Source organism: Anastrepha obliqua, chromosome 4 (genome assembly GCF_027943255.1).
Source record: "Anastrepha obliqua isolate idAnaObli1 chromosome 4, idAnaObli1_1.0, whole genome shotgun sequence".
NCBI classification, from domain to species: domain Eukaryota; kingdom Metazoa; phylum Arthropoda; class Insecta; order Diptera; family Tephritidae; genus Anastrepha; species Anastrepha obliqua.
Genome location: NC_072895.1, coordinates 87,249,028 through 87,263,405, shown reverse-complemented (window position 1 = coordinate 87,263,405; position 14,378 = coordinate 87,249,028). Strand labels below are relative to the sequence as shown.

At 37.7% G+C, this 14,378-nt stretch overlaps 1 protein-coding gene across 1 annotated transcript; it reads left to right on the top strand.

Annotated features, from left to right (window-relative positions):
* The first annotated feature begins 1,523 nt into the window (after positions 1-1,523).
* LOC129244259 (uncharacterized) lies at positions 1,524-13,650 on the top strand. Its single transcript, XM_054881876.1, has 4 exons — positions 1,524-1,611; positions 12,849-13,052; positions 13,111-13,381; positions 13,458-13,650. The coding sequence occupies exons 1-4, from the start codon at positions 1,524-1,526 to the stop codon at positions 13,648-13,650; spliced, it is 756 nt and encodes a 251-aa protein (XP_054737851.1).
* Positions 13,651-14,378: the final 728 nt, after the last annotated feature.

Sequence of the window (14,378 nt, the reverse complement as noted above, 5' to 3'; positions counted from 1 at the left end):
TATTGCATTACACAAATCCATATAATTAAATTTCTAACTCTTCGTTTCTTTTATTTTACCCACTACTGTAAACACACGCCTACTTGACAAGATAAATAGATTGAAACCACAAACAAGACGGATGACCCACACAAACTAGTGCGACATAATAGCCAATGGAGTGAACAGAAGTGTCAAATGATCGGGCAAAAATGTGAGTGCCCCAGGAAGAATGGAAACGATAATTTAAGAGAAATTAAAATGCAAGCCAGCGACTTTGCATAGGTGAGCGTAGACGATGTAGCGACGAAAATACTGGTTTTTACGCCAAAATTGCTGGTATCGATGATAAACAAAATATGAGGCAGCGATGAGCGGGTTACGGGGCGGCGGAACGCGAGTGAAGTGCGACGCAAACTGTCGTCAAACACTGGCGCAGTAAACTTGGCAACGGTCAGCCAAAGAAAGACAAGCGTATCCGACATGATGGGCAGTTGGCGGCGGTGTTGATCTTGAAGTGACAGTGCCGGCGGCTGAGTGTACGATCGCCAGCAAGCAAATGACAACAAAAGCGCACAGAAAGAGAAGCAAAAAAAAAGAAAAAAATAAATTAAAAATGAGTGATATTTGTTGTAATTGTTTTGCTTGTCAGCGTGCTGCTAGTTTACGGCCAACGTCTACAGTAGAGTTTGTGGCTGTTTGGCTGATCTGTTTGAGCCAAGGCGTTAAGAGGTGCTACCGTTTCATGCGTGAGCTCACAACTCAGTTAGCTTTTGGCCATTAACACGTACGGTAGTGATCGCTTACGAATTGAAAATTTTAGTACAAAACAGCTCGGCGCACAAACAGCGTTTGCAAGCGGACAGGCGGAGTCTACGCTAAATAGCCAGTTAATCGATTGCACAGTTACAATTTGACATTGAATGAAAGTGAAAAATACTTGACGAAACGCCTATAGCACTACATTTCGGGCAGCACATTTCAACCTGGACAACCGAAACGGTCCTCAGGCAAGTTGAAGGCATAAAATACCTGCTCCGCTGCTTAAGTGCGGATTTCGCTTTTAACATTCGACACAGTGCCACTTCTCTTGGCAATTTTAATTAACATACAAACTTTCTTGACGATTTGCGCATGTGCCAGCGCTTACTGGTTGCCAGTGGTGGTGGTGGTAATCAGCAGTGGACCATCGATAGCTTATCAAAAGCGAAAGTTTACTCTCAACGCGTCTGGCTAAGTCAGGGGCAGTCAGTGGAAGTCAGTGTGGCAGTGATCGCAGAGACTTATTGTTTTCTTGCTTTGTGATTTTTATTTACAATTAAATTGAGACTGTGAGCTGAAGTTATTGCCGTATTTGTGTATGTAAGATATGTGCGCTTAATTGAAACTGATTTGCAAGTTGCTCTGTGCAAATATTTACTGCGCGTACAGTAAAATCATAAAAGTGAAATTTGCTGCCGGAGTGGAAATTTCAAAAAAAAAACAAAAATAAATAATTAATTAAATTTAAAAAAATTCGTCTGCTCTACAAACTTTGTGCCAAAATGCCTTCAATTGCGCATCCTCGCTTCATCTTCTACCTGCTCTGCGCCGCCTCTCTGCTCGCTGTGGTGCGCTCCGATCCCAACAGCAGTAAGACCAGTTCATATGTTATGTCTTATTTCTATTATTTACTAATGAATTTCGTAAATCCCTATGCGATGCCGCTCTATTATCGCTTTGTAAATAGTTGTCTAACGTAAATCTCGCCCTAATCTTCAATGTGATTTTGGAGATTTTCTTGTATAATTTGTTTTCTTTTTAATACCTTTATTTAGTTCTTATTTGCTAACACCATTTCTTTTGTGTAGGTATGTAAGTATTTGTAAATATTTTGGTATAATTAACCGACTAGTGACTAATAAATATTTGTATATCGTAGGCAATATTTATAATGTTAAAAGTGGGACTATACTCACTACTCCTATTCGCCCTTTAGTTTATTGGACTAATAAGTTTCTTATTTGTTTTCCTTTTTATATGTTACCTTAAAGTCTAATTTAAATTTATGTACCTAATTTATCCCAGCGCGCTACTAGTAATATGGGTTATTGCGCATAACTCTGTAGGATCAACTATTAAATAGTGTAACAACCCAGTAAATCTAAGGACCAGCGTTTGAGGAATTCGGGAGTACTCCCTTGCGAATACGTCATTACTCCGACTTACTTCCTATGCTTCAGTGCATAAGTATGCTATTTTGTATAACCGCTTTTTACATTGCTAGTCCTATGAGAGCAAGAGCTCTCACCCTTTTACCACCCAAACTAACATTGAAGGTGTTTTAGAGAATCGTCCCTGAAGCCACCTGCATACACGAGGGTCATTGCAAAAGTCCATACAAAGTAAGAGAGATGGTCCTACTGGCGCGTATCGAGGTTATGTTTAGGTAGCACTCGTAACACCTTTTCGAAGAACACACACCAAGTTTCAGCCAGATCTGTATATTTCTTTCTGTCATTCGTTTGAATGGAGAAAGTCGAGTGCTTTTCAAAAAGGTCATTTTCCACCACGAGAACACACCAGCTCACGCCTCAGCAGTTGTGGTCGCAAAACTATCGAAATTAGGGTTCCCGGAATTACTGCCTTCCCTCCATTTCTATAGACTTGGCTCCCTCGAGCGACTATTTGCTGACAGCCGAATTTGAAGAAATGGCTAGCGAAAAAAGATTTTAATCAAATGAATAGGTGATTGCAGAAACAAAGGGCTACTTTCCAGACTTGGATGAATCCTATTATTCTCAAGGGATAAAACCTATCATTCGGAATGGAACGCTGAATTAGAAAAGCCTCGGACAAAGTGTATAAGCCTAAAAGCAGATTATGTTGAAAGATAAAAGAGGTTTACCCCAAACAATTAAGTAGCTTTTATTTTTGCACGGAATCTTTGAACGACTCTTGCGCAAGGTGACATCAAATTAAGGGGGGAGCCTGCTTTAGGGGCTTAAAAAATCGATTTTCTCGTGGTTTTTTTTGAGAAGGAAAGAAATATTCGATTGAAACGAAACTTTCAGGTTTTATTGTTATATATTTCAACAGTCTTCTCAAATTTTTTCATTAAAATATATGTCATGTTTTGCCTGGTACAAGCATTTTGCCGAGGCGCCTCGAGTGCGCGTGCGGGAAAGATGCACATCGCAATTTTCATCTAAAACCAAAAACCCTAAAAATGTTTATTTTAGTATAGTATAGCTTCTAGTTAAACCAAGAAAATTGAACAAAAAGTGAGAAATTCAACAATTTTTCGCTAATTATTGTAACAAAAAATTCATTTTTTTGGAAAAACAAATTCACTTTAGATTGTTTATAAAGTGGGTTAGTCATAACTTTCTTAAGGTTTTTTAGGTTCAACTAGAAGAGAATTTAATTCCGAATACAATCAATGTAATCTCGTTTCGATAGGACGTTTAACTTTTTCTCTATCTTTCCCGCAAATTAGGAAAAATCTTAAAAATAAAAAAAACCGAGAAATCGCACTTCGAGCGATCCGGCCGCTCGTATACCTGCTCGACGCTTGCTCACAATTTATTCTGTAACTCCGAAAATATTTTGAACTAGCTTTAACCCGCGGCCCCGCTCGCGTAGGAGTAGTTTTGAGGGATTTAGGATATGTATATAAAAGAATTACAAACAATAACTTCATAGAAACTATTTTTTTATTAATAACCATAATATTACAATACCCTGCATCCTTTGCTATGCCTCGTTGAATAAAATCAAAACAACCAATCAGAAAAATATCAAGCAAAATTATTTTTATTAATTTTCTATCTCAAACCGTTTTTGACCTTTCATTTGGGTCATAGTCGAACAGCTTATGCAGATTATGAAGTCTAGAGTGTGCTATAAATAGTGGGAAATAGGAAAAACTAGGATTTGTAAATTAAATTTAAGCAAATATTAGTTTATTAGAGACGAATGAGAGTGGGGGCGCGGCCTGGGGGCTGTGGGAGTTCCATCATAAAAACATGCGTATAACCTTCATTGGGTGAACATATTAATATATAAAAATGTTTACGCCATTTGGTGTTGTCGTTTCGTAGTGATGCGCGGACAACGTACAGACATTCACCTTTATAGTATAGATTTGCTTCTGAAATTTTGAGGGCACATTCTTGGATAGCTTGGTAAGACATTTATGCAAAAAAAAAAAATCGATTTTTTGAAGCCGTTAGACGTAACGTTTTATAATTTTTGCAAAAGGCGTACGACAATCATATTTGCCACTTGCAAACTAGACGGCTACAGCTAATGGAGCGCATGAAAGTAAAAAAAAGCTTTCCATCACTTAAAATCATTTATTTTTATTTACTAAAAAAAATTGTTCAAAGACAAAATTGGATTACTAATTTGGTGCCATTATTTATTTTGGTGCTTATAACTGAAAATTGCTTCTTGTCCCTGTCGCCTTCTCGCTAAATCACGGCGAAAATCATAATAAATCATCGCACAAAAATTTTCACGAGTTAATTCCAACTCCTAGGCGGATGAATTTTTCAACTCTCTGAAAAGCGATTAAATAAAGCTCGTTCAACAGAATAGAATAAAATTTGGTATTTGCATTTTGACCTAATGGTCTTTTGTGCCCTCTACTCATCGCAGTAACTCATCCAGTCCCTTATTAAACTTAAGTAGAGCTGGGTTGGACTGAGCGCAGATGCCTTACTTCCAGCTGTCACTGGCTGAGATATCGCAACCTTCTCTGCGCTATAGCAGACATTCATGGAGAAAATGTATTGGAATCTCTGGAGATTTTTCGCAGAAAAGACAAGAGTCAGTGGACCCAATCTTGCGTAGATGACTACGCAATCTGCAATGGCCTGTGAGAATGGCAATGATTCTGATTGATTCTGATTCTCTCTCAGAACTTCGCCTGGCGTAGCCCCATAATTTGGTGCATTAGCTATAAGATCCTAAGATTCTCCTTGATGGTATGTGAAAAAATGAAAGGTCCTTTATTTATTTATTTCATTTCAAGTTTAGTTTTCTAATATTGTTTAAAAATAATAAAGTTTAAGTCTTCTTCTTTTTCTTAGCATCACAGTTCTTGGTGAACCATTGCTTCCTTCACAACCTTGCGCCATCCATCTCTATCTCAGGCTATATACTTCCACCGCCGCACGTTTAGCTTTTCAAGGTCAACTTCCACGTCTTTGAGCCATCTATTTTTTGCGTCTTTATCTTCCAAAATAATTCAACTACTTTTCGAGTTGTTCTCTCCTTGGGAGTTCTAAACACTTGTCCGAGCCATCTTATCCTCTTAGATTTTACAAATCTTATCACAGTTTCGTTTTTTGCTAATAATTCCTGCAGCCTTATTGGTCCATACATTTTTCGCAAGCTTTTTCTTTCGAAGACCATTAGCTGATTAATGTCAATAGTTTTTAGCCACGGGGCGGATCAAGTTTGAAGTATGTCCTTAAATTTGGTTAACACACAGCATCACACGGAAAGGCGGGCACAGGGGTTAAGTTACAAAAGGTGGGAAGTATCACATTAACTTGCACATTACAGCCCTTTGTGATGTATCGTCTATAGGATTTGTCGAACTCTCCAAAATCCGCCTCTGCCCGGGTGATGGCTTCTTCGTTTGAAATAAATTTTTTTCCTGTGAGCCATTTCTTGATGTTAGGGAAGAAAACCAAATTCATAACGCAATTCATGCAGTTTGGCGGTGACAGCTCCGAATGAATGTGCTGATGCGTCATCGTGGTGGACCTTTCTTTTTTTGCCAAATGCGGCCATGTCTCCTTCAATTTTTTGTAAAATTGAACCAATTACTCGCTGTAGTCCATAAGGATGACGCTGTTCGCGTCCGAAAAAGTCGTCGCCATGATAAATCCAGGTTTAAGCAACGGTGACAACTCGACGCGAAAATTCCTTCGGATCTCACTTAAATTGTTCCAGGCACTGCTTCTAAGTTAAGAGCCGCTTCCGCTTGTTGTTGCTTGTGAGCAATCGCGGCACCGACAATTTTTTCATCGCCAACTTCTCATATAAAATATTAATTACTGTTCCGGTCGACACACCTATGGCTCTATTACTTCGCGCACTTTTGTTTGTCGATCAGCGATCAGCGAGAATCCTATCGTGGACTTTTTGACTGATTTCCTCGGTAATCACGTCTGTCGTGCATCCTGGTCGCCTCTCATCAAAAATGGATGTTCGCCCATATTTAAATTCGTTGAACCAATATCTAAATGTGATCATAGATGGCGAAGCGTTCCCATAGACAACATACAACTTTGTTTTTATCTGGATGGATGGATTAGCGTAAACACCTTGAAATTGCTAGGCAAACATGGCCAAGGTTAAATTTACGTCTGTCCAAGAGTATTATAAAACTGAGTAGACTTCAAATCAGGACCTTAGTAGGGACCCTCACAGGACTTTTTCTCATAGGAAATCATGCAAGGAGATTAGCCGTTTACACGCATGATTTTTGTCGTAGGTGCAGAAATGAGGAGCAGTTGGAAACAATTCAACACCTTTTTTGCACATGCCCAGCTCTAGCAAGAAGCAGGAACGGATTTGTAAAATACTACTTCTTAACGAATATAGATAACCTATGCACTTTAGGTATCACCTTTTACGCTTTGTAAAAAGCTCAGAATGGTTCAATATGGAGAGGAGAATGTAGCCCAGCCCCCGTGGCTCACAATGGACCCATGTCATGGTATAAGTGGAATCGCTGTCTCGATGTGCCATGCGGCTGCCAAACCTAACCTAACCTAACTTTGTTTTTATCTCCTCGCATATTTCCCCATCCAAGAACCAAAAAGCGAATTATGAACTTTTTCCATCTTAGCGAAAATGACGAAACACGTCTTACTTGAAAAACTGCCAAATCTTACCTATCAATCAGTCTGTAATTTGTTTTTGCCGTCATTTGATAGATGGCAGCCCATGATGCTAACACCAACTTCCCTCAGGAAAGCACTCTGTCAACAAACACGGGTACTTATTGAACAGCCCTCGTATATTCCTACTTGGACTCAGTTGCATTGTGATGAACTCAAGTTTCGATGCCATCAACAATCCGATTGGCGACCGCCGTGGCCGAATGGGTTGGTGCGTGACTACCATTCGGAATTCAAAGAGAGACCGTCGGTTTGAATCTCGGTGAAGCACCATAATTAAGAAAAGCAATTTCAAAAGCGGTCGCCCCTCGGTAGGCAATGGCAAACCTCCGAGTGTATTTATGCCATGAAATAGCTCCTCATAAAAATAGGACGAGGAGCTCGGGCAAATACCCAAAAAGGGTATGTATATATGTTTCTAAATTCAAACTCGAAAACTATCTTCCAAACTTGATGCCTTGCCTGACACCTATCCTTCGCTAACTTAGACTTACCAATATGATCGTGTGAAATGTTCGAAACGGTTTAATATGGCACAAGTTTTTAGGCTTTTGCAACGATTTCTGACTTTTTCAACAATTCTCTCACATCAATCGGGTTCAAGGACTCTCCAATTTACTTGAGTAGTCTACATATTCCACTTATAATGTTTTTACCTACTGGGCAATATTGCTTATAAATTTAAATAGTCTGCACCAATTTTATTTTACAGACTTAAATAAGTAAATAAAATGGCATATCTTCCAAAAAATACTCAGAGCTTTTCTCTGCTTAGTGAAGCTTATAAATAGCCATTTGAATTCTAGTTTCAAAAAGTGTTAAATCTTCAGAATATTTTAATCGTGAAAATTATGCTGGCTCTCTTTAAGGGGGAGGTAAGGGATAAACTCTAAAAAAAACACTTTTTTCATGAATTTATTGTAGCGAAACGGTTCAAGTCAGTTTATTAAAAGTTGTTGCATATTATAAAGTAACATTTCAAGAATATTTGATAAAATTTTCATGTAAAAATATTGCAAAATGAGCGAATGAGAGCACATTTACATTTGGTAGTCGTTTGAAGTTAATAATAAATAAAATCCGCTGACCTAATAAGATTTTACTAAAACGTGCGCTGGGTATGAAAAGTTCGGCTCTACTCCAGCTTAGACGCTTCTATGCTCATTTGTAAATATGAAATACGATAATTCGTACGGGTTTTATATAGCGCTACTTTTTATTCTTAGAGCTTACTATCTGTTATTTAAATGTATGTATTTCTAGTACTGTATTTTGTAAAAAATATTAGCCACTAAATGTGTTCCTTATATTATTCTTTGAAAATATTTAACACTGTTTTGGTTTACCTTTCTTGTATGTAATTATTCCACTGTGTTCATAAAAAACGAATAAAATGTGATATCTATAGTTGTATTATTTGTAAAACTGTGTTTTATTTCGTAGTTATTGGTACTGAATTTGGTTATGGTGTGTATATTTGGATCAAGTATTTTGGACATGGTTTTTCTGAAACCTGGTTTATTTGTAGGCTTGACTACAATTAGAAAAAACTGAAAAATTTTGAAAAAAATATATAATTTTGACATTTATTCAATTTTCCTTTTAGACAATTGAATTTTTTTTTTATTTTTTAAGAAAAAATATACTTAAAAAAAATAAAAAAAATTTGTTTCAAATATTTTTGATGTTCATGTTTTGGAAAAAAATTTAATTTTTTTTTTTAATTTCAAAGAAAACAATGTTTTTCCGATTGTTTTCGATTTCAAGTGATCCAAGTATTTTGGGCATGGTTTTTCTGAAAAAATTAATTCAAAATTAAATTTATGATTTTGAGATTTATTAATTTTTTTTTCTTAATTTTTATACGGAAAGAAAAAAAAATTGTTTGAATAAAAATATTTTTTTTTTTATTTCGAGATGAAAATATTTTTTTGTCGATTGTTTTTTGATTTCAAGTAATCTAAGTATTTTGGACATTATTTTTATGAAAACTGGTTTATTTGTAGACTTGACTATAATTAGAGATAAGCTGAAAAATTTTTCTTAAAATTTCCAATTTTTAAGATTTATTCAATTTTTTGTAACATTTGAAATTTTATTTTTTATTTTTTAAGATAAAAAGTAATTAAACAAATGTGTTTGCTCACCATTTATAGAGAAAACAATTGGTTTGTAATTTTTCCTTCAGACATTTTTCGTATTTCATTCGTTGATAGTTGAGACTATGCTCAGCAATCCCTGAAAGTTTCACAGTGGGAATTTGATAAGCTTTCGAGTTATATTCAAATACGTACAACGAACCAGTGAAATACGAGTATCGCTGCAAAATACTACTGTAGCAAAGCGCTAGCATTCGTGCCCATAAATCACGTCCTTTTGCAACTCGGTCGAAGCATCGTTTCGTACATTAGTAAGCAGATACAGGCTACTGTGCAGAGCACATCTCAAATATGTGCCTTGTGGTTTCTCAACGCAAATTGCATATTTCACAAGATTTTCCAGCCTAGTCAAGTGATAGCTCAGCCTACGTTACTCTGCCAATATTGTGCCGTCACCATCAAATTTTTGAGATTTCTGCTATAGAGGAACTTGTGTTAATGTCACATGAATTTTGCACCTCCAAATCAGATGTGAAGCAGGGGGAGATTTATTGGAGATTTTACAGAGTGTTCCGCTCATGTCTATCTCTACTATTTATACCTCCTCCACCGGCGACAACCAGTCACCGGACTTTACACCATACCTGGATTAATTGACTTTCAGCCCTCAAAAACCTTCAGCCTTGGGCGCAACAATGGGTCAAAATTTGGTTTTGATTTCTTCATACAAACAGTAGCAGAACTGCATTATATTCTATTATTTGTCTATCAATGCCCGAGATACAGATCGCATACATATTCTTCAGTCTACCAGTTGATATGTCGTGCGCTCAAATACACTCGGGAATACCCCATATACACTGATCAAGTTGCAGTTCTCTTTCCACTATTTTCTGGCACCTTACGGAAAATTTTTTTGTCAAGCTTTTTTAAAAAAGCATTCACAATATAAAATTGCCTTCCCGCTCGAATATGCAAAACATACGTATATATATACATACATACATACATACATACATACATACATACATACATACATACATACATACGTATATACAGCACATTTCTGCCTCTTGTGAACCAGTTTCAAAACGGTCGTTAGAATGTTCATTCGTAGATTTGCAATTTTATACGATGTCTACTTGTAATTAAACGTGTTTGTCTACTTAGATTACCGCTTTGGTCTTTACACACTTGTTTTTATATCACAAAACTATTAACCATTCTGAGTATAATAGACCGTTAATGAGGCTCGTGAACGAATTAAGAAGTCTTTGCGGTCAGAGTCGGAGTTTTCCAAAGAAAGTGAGTTCAAGATGCAAATTATTCACATTTGTCTGTGTGTATGTATGAATGGGTGTACGTATGTAACTAAGTATGTTAAAATGTATAGCAGGTGAGTTGTTAATATATATTTTCATATATTTGCGTTAATGTACATACACCTTGATCAAACAGTTCCCGGAAAATATTCAGAAAAATCAAAATACAAGATTATTACTCAAAAGTAACGTTATCGCCTTCAAAGTACTCCCCATCAACTGGGAGGCACTTATGCCAGCGTTTGATACAGCTTTCGAAAAATATCCACCTCTCTGGAACTCTATATTTGGTATAGCCATCAGAGCTGTCTTCGATTTTTCCTTTCAATTACTTCCTTTCGGCTGTTAAAACACGGCGCATTCCTCGTAGTAGTTTTTTGACTCGATCAAGCAGAAAAAAAAAATTGCAGGAAGCCATATCAGATAAATTCGATGGCTGTTGGCTGGTATTCGTTCTGTTCTTGCCCAAAAGTTTACGAATAAGTCTGGCATTGTGGGAGGGTGCGTTATCATCGAGGAAAATCCACGAGTTGTTTTCCCACAAATCCTTTATTTTTTGGTGAAATGCTTGAGGTAAACGTCTCATAATGCCTAAATATTAATTTTTATTAACTGTCTGACGTTCTGGCAAAAATTCGTGGTGTACAATACCGTCGCAATCCATAAAAACTGTGAGCATCGTTTTCTTTTTTCACTGAAAACGACGTGCTGTTTGTCTTTTTTGGCGTGATGTTGGGTATAAGTGTAGTAACCGTCGCTACAATGTGTGTGATGATTCCACTAAAAACATCCCTCCTTTTCTCTTGGATTTTTTCCCCAACCCCGTAATTGCTTCCGCATCGCTTCGATGTAGCGGACCATGATGGCGTCCGAAGAAGGACACTTACTTACTTACCCTGCATCCAGGAGCGCCTGTTGTGTGTTAAACATATGCTTAATGCTCTTTAGCATAAGTTTCCATTTCACGCCTCTTTTTTACGGATAATATCCGCAGCGAAATTTGCAACGACACTCCATTTTTCTTCGCCTAACATCACTTCCTCGATTATTTCTTCTGGTGTAAATACACCAAAGCTTGTTGCAAAGGTGTGCTCCCTGTGTTCCATCTCTCGCATTTGAAGAAGGTGTGATCCGACCTCCGTGTTCAGTATCTCCATAAATGCAATTTGGTTGGTTCACCTTTCCCATTCGCCACAAATACTTGCGAATGGGCCCGAGTCCGGGAAAAACTATTTGAGGTAATAGTTAACTTCTACCCACTTTTTTATATCGGGTATTAGTCTTGCAGCCGCCTTGGGTTGGTGCATGGCCATCATTCGGGACTGCCTAGCTACCATTCGTGCTTGAATATCATATACTAGAAAGAGTTTTTTTTAAGAGCAGTCGCCCCTCGGCAGACAGTGGCAAATCTCCGAGTGTATTTCTGCCATTAAAGAGCTCCTCATAAAAACCATTTGCCGTTCGGAGTCCGCTTAAAACTGTATCTTCCTCCATTTGTGGAACAACATCACACCACAAATAGGAGGTGAAGCTCAGCCAAACACCTAACAGAAGTGTACGCGCCAATTATTTATTTATTTTTATTAGTATCGTTGTCCATCTACCGTACCATTCAGAGTTCCTTTTTGCCTGTCAAAGTGGGAGCGTTTGAATTCTAATGTCGGAGAAGCATAGTCCTTGAATTCCTGAGATGTTTGACCCCCATCTCCGTTTTCGCTCTTGTAAAGATCTATAGAGATGGTTCCGGTGATAACTAACGCAAACGCAAACCAACCCTGATAACACAAGCCCAAATCAGTAACTATTTCACAATATCCTGAACGGATCTATAGGCAATTTTGAAATGTCCACGCGCTCTGCCAGCTCTCTGATGGTTAATTTGCGATTCTTGATTAACTTTTCTTTCACTTTATTGATGTTTTCATCGATTTTTGAAGCCGACAGCTATCCTCGACGGAGTCCCGATCTCTTCTGATGCTGCTTTTTTAGAGTATCATTGAGGAAACCGTTTCTCAACATTTGTTAAGATTTCACGTAAAATTTCATACAAAATAGTTTTTGCTAACTTAAATCCATTTTTAAAACTTACAAATTCGAAAACACGTGCGCAGGTGCATTTACTCAGTGTTAATCACCGATGTGGTAACCTAACAAAAACGCAAAACAAAAAAAACTCAAATCAGTTGACTTAGAGCGTTACCTGGTGATTGTTCCACGAACTTTTTGATGAAGTTAGTATCACTTCATAAAAAACTCAATACTCAGGTAATTTTTCAACGAACTTAAGAGGTAAATGATTGGTTGTAGGTAGGGTTTGTTTACCTCCATATTAGTTATTTGGAGCTGGTTAATAGTATTGAATAAGCTACTTCTATTTTCAACACCCTGTATATACAATAAAAACACTCTAATATCAAGCTTTCCCTTTTTTGTGCCCTATTATTAAATTTTCCGAATTCGGTCGAAAATAAACAGAAATTATTTCTACATTCAATGGTACTGCATTTCTTTCACACACAAATGTACCCATAAAACTTCCTAATATTTAGCTCGGAAGCCGCGTCGCTATGAAGATTCCAATGAAGACATCGCCTACGAAGCAGCAAAACAGTTGGGTCAACTAAATTATCGCCTCAATCAGTTGGCTTTCGAAGAACAGTCACGACAAATTTCTCTGCCAAATGTGACCATTAACAACCTGGTGAGCCGCATACCCTGTACCTGTGACAAGGGCATATGCAAATGCTGTGCGGGTGAGTAGCAAACGTTTGAATTTACCTTTAAAAAGTTATTTCCAACCAAATTTTCTAGGTTTTTTATCCGTGATTGGCTTGAATAGCTGCACCGAGGTGGTCTACCGACCCGAAGAGTTCTCCTTCGAGTTGCGCATGCGCGTCAACAATAATGTGTGGTTCAAACGCAAAGTATCTGGACAAAATCCACCACCTTTCTGCTTCCGTCCGCCACGTTTCAATTTTGCGCGAGCTTGCATACAGTTCCATGATATTTGGTTTGTGGGTCGAAATATGCACGTTTGCATGTATTTGTCGGGCTCGTTTCAAGGATATGAGCTGTTTGAGCGGTGAGTGTACCGTGAAGATGGTGCATGTAAAGTGAAATGTTGAAAACGGGCATTAAAATATAATTTCCATTTTTAGTAATTTCGACTGCCTACTGTTCGGCGATAAGGGCGTGAAAATTGTCAAACCAGAGCAGGGCTATCCAGTGCGTCCTACAGATGTGGATATTGATGATAGCGACGATGAGATCGAGGAGTATGATGAGAATGTGGTGCGCAGAAAGCGACACCGACGTCTGAGTAAAGTAATGCGTTCAAAATCTGAGGCTTAAGTGATTTGCCATCTTTCTTGACTGATAAACTACTTATTTATAATCTAAAATTATATATTATTGTATTTTAATTATTTACTTCATTTAACTCCTGCCAAGGCACCACAAAGCGAAGAGAGTACACAAAAGGGATTTTTTGTTCTGCGAATACAGTGAAATGAGTCTCAAGAATATATTTCTTCTATATTGCCGTAGTTGATTCGGCTGAACTGATCCACACGAGACTATTTTCAAATCTTCTCATCAATACTTCCTTATTTTATAAACAATTCTATAATACAGTGTAACCTTTCCTAACGGAGGCCTCTAAAAGACGGACGCATTCCTTAGGCGCATATTTTCCCCCATAAAAAATCTTAGGTAATGAAAGAAATCACCCTCTCCCAAGCGAATATCTCTTTTAGATCAAAGTTGACTGACAGCGAGTGCCGGTCCAAGCGAGATTTCACTGTACTTAAATTTTAAGTCAGAAATTCCATATATAACTAGGCATGCTCTCTAGGACTATACGCCTTCATATTCCATGTTGGTAGTCTCCGAGGCCTAGCGCATGGCTCAGCATCTCAACATCTTGAATCGTAATTGAATCGCTCTACCGTTGAGCTCCAAGTACTGTGTATTAGTTTTTATTCACATTTATGGGCGAGTATCCCTTCTTCTTCTTGTCTGATGCGATAACCGCTTAAGCGATTTTGGCCGAGTTTAACAAAACGTGCTAGACGTTTCAT